We start from the raw sequence: 21004 nt of genomic DNA, 5'->3' as shown, positions 1-21004 counted from the left end.
GGTTCAGCGCTAACTACGTCGTAGCTGTTTCTGGGAAACCGGTCTTAGATTATTAAAAAGGTCTCTGGAGGGTTAAAACACGTCTCACTTATTAAGTTTTAAGCTGTTTTTGTTATTTGGATGTGAACCAAGTCGTAGGCACACTGATTAAACCTCTAGTGGACTTTAGAGTCAGAATAAGTCGTTCGTTAGGCCTTCAAACCAGGAAGTCCATGTGGATCCAGAAGGATTTAAAATGAAGGCGTTAATGATCCTTGTTGGCGGGGGGGGGGGGGCAGTAGGGAGTGTGATTGTAGCCGGAGGGTTGCTGGTTCATGTCCCTGTACGGAAGGTGCACTGGTGGCAGGAGAGGAGCCGGTTTACCTCCTGGGCACTACCCGGGGATCTGGAGCAAGGCACCGAACCCCCACCTGCTCCGGGCTCTGGTCCAGCTGGCAGCCCCCCCCCCTCTCTGTCTGACTGATAATATCAGATTAATTTAATAAAGTAATCTGATTACATTTCTCTCCAGACTCGTGCTCATCTGCTGCCAGTTCACAGAGATATCTTCAGCCGAAGGTAGTCTTATTATTATTATTATTATCGACTCTCGGGTCTTAATTGGTAATTAATTGGAAGTCTTAATTAGAAATCTGAACAGTCATGTCCTTTCAGAGGACTCTGTGGTGGAGTCAGAGTGTCGGGACCGGTACCTCTGGATCCACGTCCGCTCGGCCCAGACTCCTCGCTTCCAGGTCAAAGGTCAGGTCTGCTTTACCCTTGTTGGTCCCCCTGTCCACCTACCTGTCCACCTGTCCAGGTTCTGCACGGTAAGGGGGAGAGATTTCTGTCCCTGACGACGCACGGCGTCCCCCCAGAATCGGCACCTGCACAATGTGTCCCCCTGCCCTGTAACCCCTGTCTGTCCCCCCTGCTGTAACCCTGTCTGTCCCCCTGCCCTGTAACCCCTGTCTGTCCCCCTGCCCTGTAACACCTGTCTGTCCCTCTGTAGATGGAAGTGGCGTCCACGCTCTCATCGAGCCGCTGGCGTCCCGCTGCGGTTACACCATCAGCACCTTCAGGATGGACGGCTTCACCACCTTCAGGGCTTCGTACTACTCCTGCTTCACCCAGAACCAGGTACCTGCACCAGGGCACTTTAGAGCTTCAGGTGTACGCTGTATAGACCTGAAGCTCCCTCCTGAGACGGGTTGGTGGAGTCTCCTGAGACGGTTCTCAGCCTCCCAGGACCGTTGGATTGGTTCAGAGAGCCTTACTTCCCCTATCCCAGAATGAATTTGTGGTGCCAGATCTTACACCAAAAGCATAGCAGGGGGTTCAACGCCCCCCCACCCCCGGGTCATGTAGGTCCAGGTGTCCACGTTGAGTCCCGTCTGGTTTTGCTTGTTTCAGAACGACGAGGTGTTCACCTTCAGCTTCAACGTGTTCGTGAGCGACGCTGGGGGAACGTGGACCAGCCGGCCGGTCTCTGCCGTCTGTTCTGGTCTGACCTGGACTCACAGAGAGGTCATCTGCGAGGAGGACTACATGGAGGTCAGTTCCTGAAACCAACCTGGGTCTAAACTGCCTGAAAGCTGAGTCCAAGACTGTCTGGATGGGAAGCTTAGCTTCTGTCCCGCTACATGGGTGCAGACTGGATTTCATTTAGTGATATTCTAGAAATGCTGAGTTATGATGTATCAACATTGTGATATGAGACGAGATTTGTCTTAATTTTAGATATTGTGATATGACACAAGTGTCTTTTCTGGTTTTAAATGCTGCATTCCAGTGAAGTGATGTCACTTCCTGAGACAGTTGTATTATTGGCCTCTTCCCCACGTGGTCTGTATGTCCACCTTACTGAAGATTATTATCTCAGATCTAAGTGGGAAGATATTTTGTCAAAGCATCAGTTGTCAAAACCTACAATATCAATATTTGGTGAAGAATATTGTGATATCTGATTTCTCCATGTCTCATCATAACTGAGATCGATTTCTCCATGTCTCACCATAACTGAGATATCTGATTTTCTCCATGTTCATCATAACTGAGATATCTGATTTTCTCCATGTCTCATCCATAACTGAGATATCTGATTTTCTCCATGTCTCATCATAACTGAGATATCTGATTTTCTCCATGTCTCATCATAACTGAGAGATATATTTTGCTGCTGAGTGTAAAGTAAAGGTTGTCCCATCTCCTGTGGACAGGTGAACGTGGACAGAGAGTCGTCGTGTGGAGGTCAGCGGGGGGGGACAGTGGAGAGATGTGGCACGCGGCCTTTTCTCAGGTAAAACACCTAATCAACCCTGGTCTGTAGCCATGGATACGGTTGTAGATTCAGGGGCCATTCTGCCCCACACTTATTTCCTACTTAAGCTCTCAAACTTATGTTAAAACTGCTTTTACGTTTTAATAAAGGATAAATATAAAGTGGCGAGTATGCAAAATGCTGTGAATTCAGGGTGGTTTAGGCTTTTGGAAGAAAGTGATCTTGAGTCCTAGTCCTTGCTCTGATGCACCATGTAGCCCCCCCACCCCCCAGGACAGCAGGTCACCCAGATGTCTGTTTTTGTGGCGTTCAGGCGCAGAGGACGGCGAGTTCTGTGTGGCAGCTGATGTTCCTGCAGAGTGATGGACGGGTGTCTTCCATGTCCATCAGTGAAGCCCAGCGGGGGGGCTACAGCCTGGTGGCGGGCGCCCAGAGGGTGGCGCTCCGCTCGCCGTACAAACAGCCGCATGCCGAGCTGAGCACGGTGGGTCACAAATCTGTCATTCGTTCATCCAATCACCTGAGAATTTATGTGGCGTGTCTTTGGAATATACTGCGGGAGCTGATGAAGGGTTTGTGACTACGGGGGAACCAGACCTCCAGACTCAATGGACCCTGATTCAGGAGACCAAAGGTCACTGAGAGGCTGAGACTCTAAAGCCCTGGAGCAGTTCCTGTGTATGTAACATCTTGTGTTTCGTTGTCAGGTGGAAGGCGTCCCTGTGGAGGTGCTCCGGGTTTCTCTGTTCTTTAAAAAGAAGCTGACGGTGATGATGATCGACGTGTCCATGGCCTGCACAGTCAGTAAGTTCTGGACGGGTAGATTCTTCTTCAGGGGTAGATTTAGGGTAGATTCTCCTGGACTGGCAAGTTGTTCTGGAACTTACAGTGACTCTGTTGATTCTCAGATTCGGGTTCTTTTGACGGCGCCCGGCTGCTGTGGGACGTCCCGCGGGTCATGACCCCGCTGGTCGATGAGGGAGCAGTGTTTGAAAGCCGGACCCTCGGCCTGGGGCTGGAGGGGGTTCTTCTGGACGAACGCACCGCCACAACCAAAGGATTCAGCGTGGTCAAACGAGGCCCGTTGATCCAGATCGGAGTTCCTTTCGGGGCGGAGGGCGGCTACAGAAAGGTACAGCCCGTCCACGGGGACAAGCTTGAAAACCATTTGGTTGTGAGCAACAAACACAGTCCAACAAGGCCTGATGTCCTGCTAGACCAGCAGACTACAGCAGCAGAACTGCAATGATTGGTCGACTGATTCATTAGGCGACCTATAGGAAAACAATCGCCAATGCAAGCGTGTCCGATATAGGGGTCGGGGGGGGGAATCCATACAGCATAGTATCACTAAATTTTCAGTGGTGATACTGTATCAATACACAGGTGCCAAGTATCGATCTTTTATTTATTAAATATTATGCATGTTGGTCAGTTTGTCCCATTGTGCAGCACTTAAGTCACCGATCCTTTCGAGAACCTTTTCTGAGGGTTAGAAAAATCTGAATTTGATGAAGACCGTCCATAAACGGATCTTTAACACCTACAGTCTTTCCACCATTGATGGAGGAAAGCGTCCTTTCAACAAACGTGTTGGGGCTTAGTTCTTAATGTGAATATTAACGTGGGGCATTATAAAATATGAGGTTGGTTCTTGTTGGACAACTTACAGCAGAAGTCCACGGTAACCTGGGACTGGGTGTTTCTAGAACCTGATGGCAATGAGACACCATCGAGGCAGGTCTGGTGCTTGTTTGGAGTCGGTGCCAAATACCAAACCGGTTCATTGCTTTTCCACCCAAAGAAACCAGGTTCCAACTCAGCGCTGGTCTATAGATGAGAAACGGTTACGTCGGGTGCTGCGCCGGGACTATTGTGTTTTAAAAATGGCGTCCCGAAGTTTTTTTTTTTTTTTTTTTTTTAACACGGGTTACCCATAGACAGCTGTTAGCTTTGGACAAGGATGGGGGACGTCTGGCTCTGTGCCCCTCCTCAGAATCCAGAATAAACTTGATGCAGCTGTGCAACCGAGCTGGTCTTTGAGGCTACAGCGTGAGATGTTTGGACCATTGGGTACAGGGTTACCAGAGTGTGGCCCAGCTGATAAACATGGAAAAATTAAAAATGACCAGGACCCAAAACAAGCGAAGCGGTAGCAGCGGTCAGCAAAGACCCAAATATTTTGACATGGCTCTCAGGCTGTGGAGGATCGAGCTGGTTCTCAGATCACTGGTGACTAGAACCAGCACCAGACTGACATAAGAACCAGAACCGGGTTATCCTTAGTGGAAAAGACATGTGTTAGGGTTATTGTTTTTGCATTTTCACCCTCTTCTGGAAAATATTGTGCAGATTGCTGATGAAAATGTTGGTTTCCTTGTCTGTAGAGTTGGGTGGTGAACAACGTGTACAAGGAGACGTACGTGATCTTCCTGCTCTACCAACACGTCTTCTCTCTGCTGTACGAAGACGGGAGCAGCATCGACACCAGGCACCGCATGCTCCGAGTCCTCGACACGCCGCTGCTCTGCCGTCCACCCTTCCACCTGGACAGTAAGTCCCCAGTTGACCCCCCCCCGACAGTAAGTCCCCAGTTGACCTCCCCCCCCCCCCCCGACAGTAAGTCCCCAGTTGACCTCCCCCCCCCCCCGACAGTAAGTCAGCCAGTTGACCTCCCCCCCCGACAGTGAGTCAGCCAGTTGACCCCCCCCCGCGACAGTAAGTCAGCCAGTTGACCTCCCCCCCCCGACAGTAAGTCAGCCAGTTGACCTCCCCCCCCCCCCGACAGTAAGTCAGCCAGTTGACACCCCCCCCGACAGTAAGTCAGTCAGGTGACACCCCCCCCCCCCAAGCGCTGAGAACTGTTGTGATTGACAAGAAATTAATTTAAAATTGATTATCCTAATCAAGATGTCCTCTGTCCTGTCTCATCTGCTCCTGATTTGGGTTCCTTCCCGTAGAGACCGTAAGCGATGACCGCGTGTTCAGCGTCTACCTGGGGAACATCCCGGCTGATGTGACGATGGAGGACGTCCATATCAACGGTAACCAGATGGAGATGACACAGAGCACCAAGGGGGGCTTCAGCATCCGTCCCGTCCTTCACGCCAACGGCAGCCGGGCCTACGAACTTCGGCTGCCCTTCCAGAACCCGGCCGTCCGCTGGACGGTGAGGACTTCCACGCAACCAGTTTGACAGTTTACCCAGGATTTAGCCTGTCCCCGGCCTGGAAGTCAGGTCGGCTGGGTTAGTGGTGCCAGGATTTAGCCTGTCCCCGGCCTGGAGGTTTAGTGGAGGGTAGCTAAGCTGGTTTAGTGGTGCCAGTTTTTATCGATCCTATTGGCTATGAACTACGTACCCCTTTGATTCCCAATGCTTTTTCAAATGTAACACTACTCATTTTATATTTCCCTCCAACAGTACGTGGGTCAGGGTGTGGTGCAGTACTCCATCGATGTCAACTACACACTTACCATCGTGCCTCAGAAAGACTCGTACTACCACCTCACGTCCATCAAGGCACAAGCATTAAACATGTGTAAGTACATCTGTTCTGGTCAGGTCTACAGAAACCGCTCTAGTGGTATTGAATGAAAACGGTTTTATGGAAACAGTGAAATTTGAATTTCATGAATATGATAAACGCTGATGGAAACCTTATAATCCAAATAAGGAAATCGCATTTTGATCGTGTGATGCTGTCCCACGTTGATCGTGTGATGCTGTCCCACGTTGATCGTGTGATGCTGTCCCACGTTGATCGTGTGATGCTGTCCCACGTTGATCGTGTGATGCTGTCCCACGTTGATCGTGTGATGCTGTCCCACGTTGATCGTGTGATGCTGTCCCACGTTGATCGTGTGATGCTGTCCCATAGTGATCGTGTGATGCTGTCCCATAGTGATCGTGTGATGCTGTCCCATAGTGATCGTGTGATGCTGTCCCATAGTGATCGTGTGATGCTGTCCCATAGTGATCGTGTGATGTTGTCCCATAGTGATCATGTGATGTTGTCCCATAGTGATCGTGTGATGCTGTCCCATAGTGATCGTGTGATGCTGTCCCATAGTGATCGTGTGATGCTGTCCCATAGTGATCGTGTGATGCTGTCCCATAGTGATCGTGTGATGCTGTCCCACGTTGATCGTGTGATGGTAGACGTCGTGTGATTCAGTGTAAATTAATGGAAACACTTTAAAATGTCTCCAACCAATCAGATGTCCCAGTCTGGCCCTAGAACAGCGTGTGATGTCATCACCACAGGTTCTAATTGGCTGTAAAGCCACTGAGACGTTGTGTTTCTCCTGTGCAGTTCCTCCAGAGATCACGGCTCAGTGTTCGGACGGAGGAATCACCTTCACCGTGGTCGTACCGCCACACGCAGAGAGTATCTGGGAGGTGGGCGTCGGCCACGAGCCTCTGACCTCACAACTGGCCGCCCAAAGAGGGTACCGCCTTCACAGAGACTCCTTCAGGACCACGCTGGAAATCCCGGTGTTCTCCGTCGGATACACCTACGACGTAAGAGTCCACGAATTATCAGAATGTCAACATGTCCCAGTTTCCTGCTGAATTAGTTAGGCCAGGGTGGTGGGGTGATGGTTTCAGGCCCTGGGGCCAGGAACCATCTTGGTCTTAATGTAGCCGGTGGCATGCATCTGAACATGTTGAGCCCAGCTGAGTATTTAAGTAGTTCCAGTAAATGAGAGTGTAGAAGTGTCTGATCCGGTCCTGTTTCATTTCCAGGATGTCACACTGTCAAACTTTTACGGGACATTTCGGCTTCTTCTGAGAGACTCCAAAACGTTAGAGGTCCAGACATCCACCTCCAAACGCTGCATCTTCAAGACCGAGGACATGATAGGTAATATTTTCATATTCAGAATATTGATGTGCATGCGCCTCCGGTCTGTTTCTCAGTCTATGTCCCCCACTGTCCCCCCTGTCTCTTTGTCCCGTCATAATCGATGTTTCCTGGGGGGGTCAGTTTGCTCAGCAGACGGGACCATGGCGGTGGTCACCACGCCCACCTCCACCTGGCCCTCAGTGCACCCGGACACCACCACGCTGCTGGACCCCAGCTGCAAGCCCAGAGAGACGGACGCAGCCAGAGTCCTGTTTGTCTTCAAGTTGGACTCCTGCGGGACTAGAGCTCTGGTGAGACCCAGAACACTGGAAACATGTTCAACTACGGATATAACTACAGGGATGAGGTCCACACACACACCGCTACAGGGATGAGGTCCACACACACACCGCTACAGGGATGAGGTCCACACACACGGCTACAGGATGAGGTCCACACACACGGCTACAGGGATGAGGTCCACACACACGGCTACAGGGATGAGGTCCACACACACGGCTACAGGGATGAGGTCCACACACACGGCTACAGGGATGAGGTCCACACACACGGCTACAGGGATGAGGTCCACACACACGGCTACAGGGATGAGGTCCACACACCGCTACAGGGATGAGGTCCACACACACGGCTACAGGGATGAGGTCCACACACACGGCTACAGGGATGAGGTCCACACACACGGCTACAGGGATGAGGTCCACACACACGGCTACAGGGATGAGGTCCACACACCGCTACAGGGATGAGGTCCACACACCGCTACAGGGATAATTGTACACAACTACAGGCGGATATGTCCATGAGTGAAGTTGTAACTGATGTCCCCCAGGCCGCGGAGTCCTACATGGTTTATGAGAACGAGATCGTCCACGACAGACAGCTGATCTCAGACGGACCGAACCTGATCTCCAGGGAGTCCCAGTTCAAGTGAGGAATACCTCAAAATACTGGGGTCAGTAGGGGGGCTGGACTAGTAGCTGGAGAGGTGCCCAGGTACCTCATGGGCAGCATGTGGCCCCCCCCTCTGACATCTCATTAGTGCATGTTTACAACCTCAGCATTATTATTATTATTATTATTTTATTATTATTATATATTATTTTATTATTATTATTATTATATATTATTATTATTATTAAACAGGTTGACGGTGCGGTGCTTCTATCCACTCGGCGGGGTCAACAGACTGTCTGTTAATCGATCCTTCAAATCAGAGACACCGGGATTTGGTTCAGTGAAAGTCTTCAAGAGCCTCAAAGGTTCCAGTGAGTACCATTGGTCTGGGGGGGAACCCATCCTGTTCCCATGGATACAGCTTAGAGGAAGATTGTCTTTCAGAATAAAGGTAAAATACTGAACCCAGTTCATATTAAAATCTTTTTTTTTTTTTTTTTTTGTCCAGCAGATCCAGTCCCTGCCGAAGACTGTTCACGTCAGGTTTCTGGGAACATCCCGAGTAACAAGGTCAACCAAGCAGGGGGGGTCCTGCCTCTCTCAGGCCACTGGCCTAGGCCCAAACCTGGACCCAGCCACTTCATCACAGTACCAGGAGCACCCAACAAGCTGCTCTCAGTCTCCCAAAAGCTCACGAACTCTCATCTTTCTCCTTCTCAAATCATCGGTACCCAGCAAGTCCCAGGGTCTGTTTCTCAGAAAAAGAACCAGCAAGTATTTGGGTTTTCAGAACCTCCCCCACACGGTCCCCGATACCAGCAGTCACCAGACAAAAGCGCCCAGCTGTCCAACCCCCGCCCCCGTAGCTTCAACTTTGTACAAGCAAGAGAAGAAAATTCTGGGCTAACTAATAAAAACTGGCTTTGGGCTTGAGTTCTTCCAGGATCCCCGATTCTCCAGTTGGGGAGAGTTGGACAGTGGTCTGGGAAGATCTGATCCCACTGGGACACCCCAGGGTGCAAAGGCATCGGTTAGTGTCTGGCACTCTAGCCTATCGGGGGACAAGCTTACTCAGGGCCCCGGCGGCATCATTAAGCCACATGAAGACCAGCAGAGTCTGAAGCGTTCTCCTGGCGTGCCAGACAGGACGTGGCAATACAAGAAACACTGGATCCGAGTCTCTCAGCTGCAGGACAGGAAGTGCCTGATGTAGGACAGGAAGTGCCAAACCGTAAAGACAGAGCTGGGAACCAGCCTCAAAGTCAGAACCATTGGTTTCAAACCTCTCGACTTCATCCAGCTCCGCTCAGCGCAGAACTACCCAACGTTGACACCAAGCACCCCGGCGCCGCCAACACACCGGCGTCTGAACCGGCATCTGCTGCAACCGGCCAGGTTGACCCAAACCCGGAAGGATCAGGAACCGTTGAACGGAGGGAGACGGATCGGTCACGAGTGCAGACCATCAGAGTCAAACCTCCGAGCAGTTTTTTCCCTTCTGGACTTCAGTTCAACCAACAGGAAGTGGGTCCTCTGTACCCCAACCAGCAGAAACGGGTCCAGTCTATATCTGAAAACCAGAAACGGGGAAGGACAGGAATCTTCTCCAAGAAACGTCCCTCAGACAGGTAGGGAAGAGAATCGGATCTGTATTTATCTCTATCATTGCTGCTTGCAACTTGGATTATGAGTCACGACTAAGTCTTGGTTTCTGTTTCCGTCCTCCTGTAGGAGGGCCGACCTTCCAACTCGGTCCCAGCCTCTCAGGAAGACTCCAAACCTCGGACCAAACCAACCTGCAGAACTTCAGCGTCCCGACCTCTGGGGGGGCCGGGTCCACTGGGTCTGACCCAGATCTCGCCGGGTCGGACTGTGGTGCTCAGTACGGAGCCAGTGATCACCAAGGCATCCTGAGAGGTCCGGGCTCCTCAGGAACCAGAGTCCGACCAACTAAGGATTTTTAAGGCCGATACAAATATTTGGTTATTTAAAAATGCTAAATGCCGAGAGATGAATAAACACGCATACGTACAGTAGAGATGGATATTTATTTTCTAAATTGTAGCGAGCCCTCTGCGAAGACGGCGACACTCATAACATGGTTGATGTCCGTTTTCATTTTTAAAATATTATCAGAATCATTTGTCACTATAAATGATTCTGATGGAAGAATATTTAAAAAACATTAATCTACCATTAGAAATGCCGAATACAGATATATTGGTCTGGCTCTAGAAGGACCCCCCCCCCCCCCCCCCCCCCCCCCACACACACCACACACACACACACACACACACACACTTATATTGGCATGTTTCTGTCCTCACAGGTAACCTGGTCCCCGGGTGAAGACCAGGACTCTGTCTGCAGGACTTGATTCAATAAAGCTTCAGTTTGTTCACATTCAGCTGTCTGAGTCGTGCTGTTCAGGTTTCAACCACAACGAAGCAGAAATGAAACCGTTTGATCTGAGCGTGCTTCTGACGAAGAAGATGGCTGCTACGAACTAGAGAACGGAAGGGACTTCCCAGAAGCCAAAACATTTCTTTAAACCGTCAAATCTGCATATGAAGATTGCCAGACTCGAGTCAAATCTGTAGTTTTAGTGTTTTTGACGCGTGTATAGACCAGTTTTCGTGGTCAGAAGTGTGTTTTTGACGTGTGTAGACCAGTTTTCGTGGTCTGAGTTTTGACGCGTGTAGACCAGTTTTCGTGGTCAGAAGTGTGTTTTTGACGCGGTGTAGACCAGTTTTCGTGGTCAGAAATGAGTTTTTGAAGTGTGTAGACCAGTTTTCGTGGTCAGAAGTGAGTTTTTGACGCGTGTAGACCAGTTTTCGTGGTCAGAAGTGAGTTTTTGACGCGTTGTAGACCAGTTTTCGTGGTCAGAAATGAGTTTTTGAGCGTGTTAGACCAGTTTCGTGGTCAGACAGAAGTGAGTTTTTGACGCGTGTAGACCAGTTTCGTGGTCAGAAATGAGTTTTTGAAGTGTGTAGACCAGTTTTCGTGGTCAGAAGTGTGTTTTTGACGGTGTAGACCAGTTTTCGTGGTCTGATTTTTGCGGGTAGACCAGTTTCGTGGTCAGAAGTGAGTTTTGACGCGTGTAGACCAGTTTTCGTGGTCAGAAATGAGTTTTTGAAGTTGTAGACCAGTTTTCGTGGTCAGAAGTGAGTTTTTGACGCGTGTAGACCAGTTTTCGTGGTCAGAAGTGTGTTTTTGACGGTGTAGACCAGTTTTCGTGGTCAGAAGTTGTTTCGCGTGTAGCCAGTGTGTTGCGTCTCACCCGGCGGAGACAAACTGTCCCACAGCAGACGAGACTCCTCCGCTTCCCTCCACGAATGACCTCAGAGACGATGTGTTGTCCTCCAGGACGAGCCACAGCCGGGCACACCCGCTGCCCCGGGCCTGGTCACGTCAATGTCGGCCCGCCGCAGGTCTTGCACACCGGGGGCTCATGGTGGGGTCAGAGGCACTGGTCTACGGGACAAATCGTAAAGTTATGGTTAAATATTAACACTCTTTTGATGCTCTGCAAAACCATGGTGTTCTTTCACTGAGCTTCATGAGGTAGTCCCTGATATGTTCTCCCCCCCCCCCCGGTGTTCTTTCAATGAGCTTCATGAGGTAGTCCCTGATATGGTCACCGAGGCCGGTTAGTCATTAGTTAGGTTGATATTGGACCTTATTAGTTAATACTAGTTAATACTAGTTAACACTAGTTAATACTAGTTAATAGAGGACTCACCACTAACGGAACCACCGAGGCCGGTTAGTCCTTAGTTAGGGTTGATATTGGACCTTATTAGTTAATACTAGTTAACACTAGTTAATACTAGTTAATAGAGGAACACCACTAACGGAACCACCGAGGCCGGTTTCGCGGTCAGAAACCGGGAGCGGTAGGTCTCCAGATTTAATATCCGGTTTAATCCATGTTGTCCTCCAGTCAGACAGACGGTTAACCGGGTATTTAACCGGTTATTTAACGGTTAATTATTGTTTTATTAAACCGATCACTGGGCATTGTTAGGCTGCTTCGTCTTCACGAATGTGTTTGTTTTCTTCCTGAGACGCAGCGCGCTGACGTCACTGGGTCTGGAGATCACGCGGAGTTGGAGGTTGGGGGGGGGGGGGTGTTGATCGATGTCGAGAGGAATTACAAACCGTATTGAAAGTTTTTAAGTTTACATTACGTGTTTTAGTTATGAAGTAAAAGCATACAGGTTGATATATAAGAAAATAAACTGGATTTACATTTAACCCGGGACCAGCCACCCCCGCCTAACCGGATAAATGGTTCCTTCCAGGCGTAGCGTGATGACGTGTCGCATTCTGGCGGGTATTTCATGTGTGAAGTTACGGGCTGAAACTATAGACAGGCCGAAACAAGCAGAACTCATTATTATTATTATTAATTAGTGAATTAACCCAGTGTAGTGAGTTGTTGTCGCCGTGTGAGAGTGGAGCAGCGGCGGGGACAGCATGTCCGCAGCGGGGACATGGACTGGGACCAACTGGAGCTCCACCCCCGGATCATAGCGTCCGTTAGGAAAGGTAAGCGAGCCCGTGCACCAGGCTTCACTCAGAAATATCACAATTTAACATTTCATCGCTCACCATAAACTGTAATAACAATATATGACACAAACTAACACTTTGTCTTAAGATATATGTTGTAATAGTGTAATCGGCCATCATAAAGTGTATATAACTAGATGTCCTGTACGTTAAATCCTCTTCTAGATGTAACGTTCAGACCTTAAACGTCGGTAAGGCCGTGTAGACTATAGACGGAGCTCCTTTCAGATTAACCACACTTTAATGTTTTATCGAATATTTTCAAATGTATTTATCAAATAACCATTTATGAACACATTGTTCTAAACTAAATGTTTTAGTACTACTATCGGCGCTACTCTATCTTACATGTATTTCGGGGAAAGATATGTGGATTAGTTTTAACTTGGTAATGTCGGGGCTTACGTCAGATGAAGCATATGTTAGCCACGTTAAAACAGTAACATTATTATGGAATTTGGTTGGATCTTCATTAAACTGTAAAATATGCCCCCCTTCCCCCCCAGTGAAACTGAAGTCTTTGAGGGAGGTGTTGTGTGTTTCTGGTCCAGACCTGCAGAGGCTCACCGGTCTGTCCGCGTAGACGTCCATCAGCTGCAGACCGCTGCTGCCACTGCCTGCAGACGCAGCCCCCCCACCCCAGGTCAGTTATTACCCCCCCAGGTTAGTTATACCCCCACACCCCAGGTCAGTTATTACCCCCCCCCCAGGTTAGTTATACCCCCACACCCCAGGTCAGTCATACAGGTCTGATGGTTACAGAGTGATGTAACTAACGTGTGTGTGTGTGTGTGTGTGTGTGTGTGTGTGTGTATGCCATCTTGCTGCAGCATGGAGACTCTGGTCTCAGACTGAGTCTGGGGTGTCCTGTCCTGGACCAGCTGCTGCGGGGGGGTCTTCCTGTGGGGCGGGTCAGCGAGCTGTCTGGAGAGAGTGGAGCAGGGAAGACCCAGCTGGCCCTGCAGCTGTGTCTATCAGTCCAGTACCCGGTCCAGCAGGGGGGCCTGGACTCAGGTCAGTACCCAGGGGGGTGGACTCAGGTCAGTACCCGGTCCAGCAGGGGGGCCTGGACTCAGGTCAGTACCCAGGGGGGTGGACTCAGGTCAGTACCCGGTCCAGCAGGGGGGCCTGGACTCAGGTCCGTACCCAGGGGGGCTGGACTCATGTCAGTAACCCAGACACTCTTTGTGTCTTAAGGAGCGCTGCGTTCGCTGCCACTCTGTAACTCTGTGTTTCTGTGAGAGCGCTGCGTTCGCTGCCACCCTGTAACTCTGTGAGAGCGCTGCGTTCGCTGCCACCCTGTAACTCTGTGAGAGCGCTGCGTTCGCTGCCACCCTGTAACTCTGTGAGAGCGCTGCGTTCGCTGCCACTCTGTAACTCTGTTTCTGTGAGAGCGCTGCGTTCGCTGCCACTCTGTAACTCTGTTTCTGTGAGAGCGCTGCGTTCGCTGCCACCCTGTAACTCTGTGGGAGCGCTGCGTTCGCTGCCACCCTGTAACTCTGTAGGAGCGCTGCGTTCGCTGCCACCCTGTGACTCTTTGTGTCTGTGGGAGCGCTGCGTTCGCTGCCACCCTGTAACTCTGTGGGTCTGTAGGAGCGCTGCGTTCGCTGCCACCCTGTATCTCTGTGTGTCTGTAGGAGCGCTGCGTTCGCTGCCACCCTGTATCTCTGTGTGTCTGTAGGAGCGCTGCGTTCGCTGCCGCCCTGTATCTCTGTGTGTCTGTAGGAGCGCTGCGTTCGCTGCCGCCCTGTATCTCTGTGTGTCTGTAGGAGCGCTGCGTTCGCTGCCGCCCTGTATCTCTGTGTGTCTGTAGGAGCGCTGCGTTCGCTGCCGCCCTGTAACTCTGTGGGTCTGTAGGAGCGCTGCGTTCGCTGCCACCCTGTATCTCTGTGGGTCTGTAGGAGCGCTGCGTTCGCTGCCCCACCCTGTATCTCTGTGTGTCTGTAGGAGCGCTGCGTTCGCTGCCGCCCTGTATCTCTGTGTGTCTGTAGGAGCGCTGCGTTCGCTGCCGCCCTGTATCTCTGTGTGTCTGTAGGAGCGCTGCGTTCGCTGCCGCCCTGTATCCTGTGGTCTGTAGGAGCGCTGCGTTCGCTGCCGCCCTGTATCTTGTGTGTCTGTAGGAGCGCTGCGTTCGCTGCCGCCCTGTATCTCTGTGTGTCTGTAGGAGCGCTGCGTTCGCTGCCGCCTGTATCTCTGTGTGTCTGTAGGAGCGCTGCGTTCGCTGCCGCCCTGTATCTCTGTGTGTCTGTAGGAGCGCTGCGTTCGCTGCCGCCCCTGTATCTCTGTGTGTCTGTAGGAGCGCTGCGTTCGCTGCCGCCCTGTATCTCTGTGTGTCTGTAGGAGCGCTGCGTTCGCTGCCGCCCTGTATCTCTGTGTGTCTGTAGGAGCGCTGCGTTCGCTGCCGCCCTGTATCTCTGTGTGTCTGTAGGAGCGCTGCTGCGTTCGCTGCGCCTGTATCTCTGTGTGTCTGTAGGAGCGTTGCGTTCGCTGCCGCCCTGTATCTCTGTGTGTCTGTGGGAGCGCTGCGTTCGCTGCCGCCCTGTATCTCTGTGTTGTGGGAGCGCTGCGTTCGCTGCCGCCCTGTATCTCTGTGTGTCTGTGGGAGCGCTGCGTTCGCTGCCGCCCTGTATCTCTGTGTGTCTGTGGGAGCGCTGCGTTCGCTGCCGCCCTGTATCTCTGTGTGTCTGTGGGAGCGCTGCGTTCGCTGCCGCCCTGTATCTCTGTGTGTCTGGGGGAGCGCTGCGTTCGCTGCCGCCCTGTATCTCTGTGTGTCTGTGGGAGCGCTGCGTTCGCTGCCGCCCTGTATCTCTGTGTGTCTGTGGGAGCGCTGCGTTCGCTGCCGCCCTGTATCTCTGTGGTCTGTGTGGAGCGCTGCGTTCGCTGCCGCCCTGTATCTCTGTGTGTCTGTGGGAGCGCTGCGTTCGCTGCCGCCCTGTATCTCTGTGTGTCTGTGGGAGCGCTGCGTTCGCTGCCGCCCTGTATCTCTGTGTGTCTGTGGAGCGCTGCGTTCGCTGCCCTGTATCTCTGTGTGTCTGTGGGAGCGCTGCGTTCGCTGCCGCCCTGTATCTCTGTGTGTCTGTGGGAGCGCTGCGTTCGCTGCCGCCCTGTATCTCTGTGTGTCTGTGGGAGCGCTGCGTTCGCTGCCCGCCTGTATCTCTGTGTGTCTGTGGGAGCGCTGCGTTCGCTGCCCGCCTGTATCTCTGTGTGTCTGTGGAGCGCTGCGTTCGCTGCCGCCCTGTATCTCTGTGTGTCTGTGGGAGCGCTGCGTTCGCTGCCGCCCTGTATCTCTGTGTGTCTGTGGGAGCGCTGCGTTCGCTGCCGCCCTGTAGCTCTGTGTGTCTGTGGGAGCGCTGCGTTCGCTGCCGCCCTGTAGCTCTGTGTGTCTGTGGGAGCGCTGCGTTCGCTGCCGCCCTGTAGCTCTGTATCTCTGTGGGAGCGCTGCGTTCGCTGCCGCCCTGTAGCTCTGTATCTCTGTGGGAGCGCTGCGTTCGCTGCCACCCTGTAGCTCTGTGTGTCTGTGGGAGCGCTGCGTTCGCTGCCACCCTGTAGCTCTGTGTGTCTGTGGGAGCGCTGCGTTCGCTGCCACCCTGTAGCTCTGTGTGTCTGTGGGGGAGCGCTGCGTTCGCTGCACCCTGTAGCTCTGTATCTGTGGGAGCGCTGCGTTCGCTGCCACCCTGTATCTCTGTGTGTCTGTGGGAGCGCTGCGTTCGCTGCCACCCTGTATCTCTGTGTGTCTGTAGGAGCGGTGTACGTGTGCACCGAGGACCCGTTCCCGGCGCGGCGCCTGCAGCAGCTGATCCGGGGTCAGGGGTCTCGGCGCCGGGACGTGCCGGCGGCTCTGACCCGGTGCTCCGGGGACCGCGTCTACGTGGAGCACGCCGCCGACCTGGTGAGTCACGCCGCGCTGCATTCAGGGGCACTACGGAAATTAACGGAACATAAACTTCTTATTTAAATAATCATTATATATAATATGTGTACGTCTCTGTCTCTCTGTGTGTGTTGTCTCTTTGTGTGTCTCTGTGTGTGTGTGTCTCTGGTCTGTGTGTGTGTGTCTCTGTGTGTGTGTGTCTCTGTGTCTGTGTGTGTGTGTGTGTGTGTCTCTGTGTCTGTGTGTGTGTGTGTGTGTGTGTGGTGTGTGTCTCTGTCTCTCTGTGTGTCTCTGTCTCTTTGTGTGTGTGTGTCTCTGTGTGTGTGTGTGTGTGTCTCTCTCTCTCTGTCTCTCTGTCCTGTCCCTGCAGGAGTCCCTGCAGACGTGTCTGTCCCGCCGTGTCCCCGTCCTCCTGGCTCGGCGCCACGTCCGTCTCTGGTGGTGGACTCGGTGGCTGCGCTGTTCAGGACCGAGTTCCAGGCTTCTGATTGGCTGGAGAGGAGCAGACAGCTGATCAGCTGCTCACACACACTGCACACGCTGAGCCGGGAGTACAACACACCTGTTCTCTGTATCAACCAGGTGAGACACACACACACACACACACCACACACACACACACACACACACCTCTCACCTGTCTCTCTGTGTGTTTCAGGTGACGGATGTTTTCAGCTCTGATGACAGTTTGGGGTAAAAATATTTTCTTGTTTTCTGTTGAGATAAAATAGAGTTTCAGACCAGAGTCTGTGAATATTTCAGTGTATTTAAGGAGAGTTTCAGACCACAGTCTAGGGCTGCACGATTATGGCCAAAATGATAATCGCAATTATTTTGATCAAAATTTTGATTGCGATTATTCTCACGATTATTTGTTGATTTCAACCAAAACAAATTTTATTGTCACGTAGGCTGTTTATAACTGGAGAGGGGGGGGTGATGGACGCTACTCACAGAGAGACGGCTGATCATTATGAACGGGTCCAGCACGGGTTGAATGGCGGATACACACGTCGTGTGTATGAAACGTCTATCTTCACTGCGCTGCATTTTTATTAACTATGATATTCTGGCCAGGGTCACATCTCTGGCCCAGGTCCAGGTCCCGGTCTCGGTCCAGCAGCTCCGTCTCACGCTGTGACTCTACCAACTGAAGTTAGTTGCATTCAATAACTTCTTCTGTGTTCTTCGCCGTAGCGGCCGCGATAGCAGTTACCCGCGGAAACACTGGTACAAATACAGGTTTGCCCCTCGTATTTAACAATATACAGCTGTGTTAATGAAAAATTAAAACTGTAGACAAATATCAGAAGTGTGGACCGGCGGGGCGCTGTGTGGCGGGGCGCGGAGAGTAAGAGGAGAGGAGAGAGAGACGAGAGACGGAGAGCGTAGAAAGATCCCACACAGGCACGGCTTTACAGACGAATGGGTCACGTAACGCAAAATTAAACCGTATCCATATAAACAGCATTGCAGCGGATGAGAGGACATTAGCACCGGTGCGTCCTAGAAGAGCTAACAGCTAACAGACGCTACTAGCTAACAGCTAACAGACGCTACTAGCTAACAGCTAACAGACGCTACTAGCTAACAGCTAACAGACGCTGACTAGCACTGGTCACTGCTGTTGTCTGAAAAACAACAAATGTGACAAAGTGTTGCGTTTACTGGTAAACTGGTAAACCTTGAGACTGACGTATTACCGACTGCTATCTGTTGAGTTGTCCTCACGCTACTCTGTCCTCTGGGACTGTCTACATCTAGAAACTAACCTGCAGGGTGCAGGGAACTACTCTGACTGGCTCATGAGCAGACGGCTTTATGGAGCGGGAGATCGGCTTTGCAAAAAACCCGGAGCGTTCTATGAAATGACGCTTTATAAAAAATAATCGCTTGATCACGCAAATTTGATCGTGGGAAGTCCAAATCGTGATCGCGATTAAAATTCGATTAATTGTGCAGCCCTACCACAGTCTGTGAATATTTTAACGTATTTAAGGAGAGTTTCAGACCAGAGTCTGTGAGTATTTCAGTGTATTTAAGGAGAGTTTCAGACCAGAGTCTGTGAGTATTTCAGCATATTTAAGGAGAGTTTCAGACCAGAGTCTGAGAATATTTTAACATATTTAAGGAGAGTTTCAGACCAGAGTCTGAGAATATTTCAGTGTATTTAAGGAGAGTTTCAGACCAGAGTCTGTGAATATTTTAACATATTTAAGGAGAGTTTCAGACCAGAGTCTGAGAATATTTTAACATATTTAAGGAGAGTTTCAGACCAGAGTCTGTGAATATTTTAACATATTTAAGGAGAGTTTCAGACCAGAGTCTGAGAATATTTTAACATATTTAAGGAGAGTTTCAGACCAGAGTCTGAGAATATTTTTTAACATATTAAGGAGAGTTTCAGACCAGAGTCTGTGAATATTTCAGTGTATTTAAGGAGAGTTTCAGACCAGAGTCTGTGAATATTTCAGTGTATTTAAGGAGAGTTTCAGACCAGAGTCTGAGAATATTTTAACATATTTAAGGAGAGTTTCAGACCAGAGTCTGTGAATATTTCAGTGTATTTAAGGAGAGTTTCAGACCAGAGTCTGTGAATATTTCAGTGATTTAAGGAGAGTTTCAGACCAGAGTCTGTGAATATTTCAGTGTATTTAAGGAGAGTTTCAGACCAGAGTCTGTGAATATTTTAACGTATTTAAGAGAGAGTTTCAGACCAGGTCTGAGAATATTTCAGCGTATTTAAGGAGTTTCAGACCAGAGTCTGTGAATATTTCAGCGTATTTAAGGAGAGTTTCAGACCAGAGTCTGTGAATATTTCAGTGTATTTAAGGAGAGTTTCAGACCAGAGTCTGGTTATATTTCAGCATATTTAAGGAGAGTTTCAGACCAGAGTCTGTAAATATTTTAGTATATTTAAGGAGAGTTTCAGACCAGAGTCTGTGAATATTTTAACATATTTAAGGAGAGTTTCAGACCAGAGTCTCGTTTATATTTCAGCATATTTAAGGAGAGTTTCAGACCAGAGTCTGTGAATATTTTAACATATTTAAGGAGAGTTTCAGACCAGAGTCTGTGAGTATTTCAGCGTATTTAAGGAGAGTTTTGATGGCCAAGGTATTAATCCTGTCTCTTTGTGTGTCTCAGTCCTGTCCCCGGGGTGTGTCCCCGGCTGGGGTTGGCCTGGGCCAATCAGGTGATGGTTCGGCTGATGATGCGGCGTCTCCAGCAAACGGTTGCCCGGGGCGGCCGAGTAGCACCCTCCGCAGGCTGGAGGTGGTGTTCGCTCCACATCTGCCCGGGACGGGCGAGATGCTGCAGTCTGGAGGAGGGCGTCCTCGGAGTGGACGGCTCGGAGACATCAAAAAGAGACAGATGTGTCTGAGAGGGACAGGTGTGTCTGAGAGGGACAAGGTGTGTCTAACAGAGACAGGTGTGGTCTGAGAGGGACAGGTGTGTCTGAGAGGGACAGGTGTGTCTAACAGAGACAGGTGTGTCTGAGAGAGACAGGTGTGTCTGAGAGGGACAGGTGTGTCTCAACAGAGACAGGTGTGTCTGAGAGGGACAGGTGTGTCTCAGAGAGACAGGTGTGTCTAACAGAGACAGGTGTGTCTGAGAGGGACAGGTGTGTCTGAGAGAGACAGGTGTGTCTGAGAGGGACAGGTGTGTCTGAGAGAGACAGGTGTGTCTGAGAGGGACAGGTGTGTCTGAGAGAGACAGGTGTGTCTGAGAGAGACAGGTGTGTCTGAGAGAGACAGGTGTGTCTAACAGAGACAGGTGTGTCTAAAATTCAGATTTTTCTAAGCTTTTGTTTCCTTTCTCTTCTAAAGTGGATTATTTGGTCTCTGTATTTTATATTTTAGAGTCAATAAACTTTTTAATATTAAGAGCTGGGGTTTTTTTCTGGTTGGAGATCAGTAACCGTGGCGACAGCCGTCCCTAACAACCAATATGAGTAACTTATGGTGCGTTTAAATCAACTTGGTTATTAGTTTGAATTATTGGGGATTTATTCAGATTTGAGTGTGCACTCTTAAATAAAGTTCCTGGTTTCAACCTTTATTTAAAACCACCCGCGCAGACTTTTTCTTTTGTTTTCATCTTTATTAAAACAAGAAACCGAAACACTAATGACATATAAAAGTATATATAAAAAACATAATAAACATAATTCCACATGATTCCAGACCTGGGGCCTGTTGCATGAAACCAGGATAAGGGACTAACCCGGGATATTCAAGTTATCCTGGATGAGTTTAGCTTGGACTCGGTTGCACGAAACCAGATTGAATTAAACCCAGCCCAGTAACCATGGAGATTTATTCTTTGCAGCTAGCCTGGTCCAGAGCAGGCTAACAGCCGGGCCAACAGCCGGGCCCACAGCCGGGCCAACAGCCGGGCCCACAGCCGGGCCCACAGCCGGGCCCACAGCCGGGCCCACAGCCGGGCCAACAGCCGGGCCAACAGCCGGGCCAACAGCCGGGCTAAGATTAATCCTGGAGTCTCATGTGTTCAATCAGCTGCTGTCTGATC

General features: G+C 50.6%; 1 protein-coding gene and 1 pseudogene across 1 annotated transcript; both read left to right on the top strand.

The window, feature by feature from the left end:
- The first annotated feature begins 247 nt into the window (after positions 1-247).
- Positions 248-9657, top strand: LOC116678758 (uncharacterized). Its single transcript, XM_032508499.1, has 19 exons — positions 248-425; positions 655-741; positions 992-1119; positions 1393-1533; positions 2213-2278; positions 2574-2744; positions 2968-3064; positions 3169-3392; positions 4648-4813; positions 5221-5429; positions 5682-5799; positions 6574-6782; positions 7008-7125; positions 7249-7418; positions 7961-8058; positions 8275-8396; positions 8528-8771; positions 8986-9234; positions 9336-9657. Exons 1-19 carry the CDS (start codon positions 248-250, stop codon positions 9655-9657), a joined length of 3117 nt encoding a protein of 1038 aa, XP_032364390.1.
- A 2686-nt stretch (positions 9658-12343) lies between these two features.
- On the top strand, positions 12344-19875 carry LOC116678757 (DNA repair protein XRCC3-like; annotated as a pseudogene).
- Positions 19876-21004: the final 1129 nt, after the last annotated feature.

Source organism: Etheostoma spectabile, unplaced genomic scaffold, assembly GCF_008692095.1.
Source record: "Etheostoma spectabile isolate EspeVRDwgs_2016 unplaced genomic scaffold, UIUC_Espe_1.0 scaffold00008082, whole genome shotgun sequence".
NCBI lineage: Eukaryota > Metazoa > Chordata > Actinopteri > Perciformes > Percidae > Etheostoma > Etheostoma spectabile.
Note: the sequence above shows the minus strand (reverse complement) of the source record. Positions and strands in the feature narration are given on the sequence as shown.

Bases quoted from the DNA above. Each gene is read 5' to 3' on its own strand.
- LOC116678758 (XM_032508499.1), top strand. From the start codon at position 248: ATGATCCTTGTTGGCGGGGGGGGGGGGGCAGTAGGGAGTGTGATTGTA. The intron at 6,783-7,007 runs GTAAGAGTCCAC...TTTCATTTCCAG, and splicing joins CCGTCGGATACACCTACGAC to GATGTCACACTGTCAAACTT. The intron at 7,126-7,248 runs GTAATATTTTCA...TGGGGGGGTCAG, and splicing joins CAAGACCGAGGACATGATAG to TTTGCTCAGCAGACGGGACC.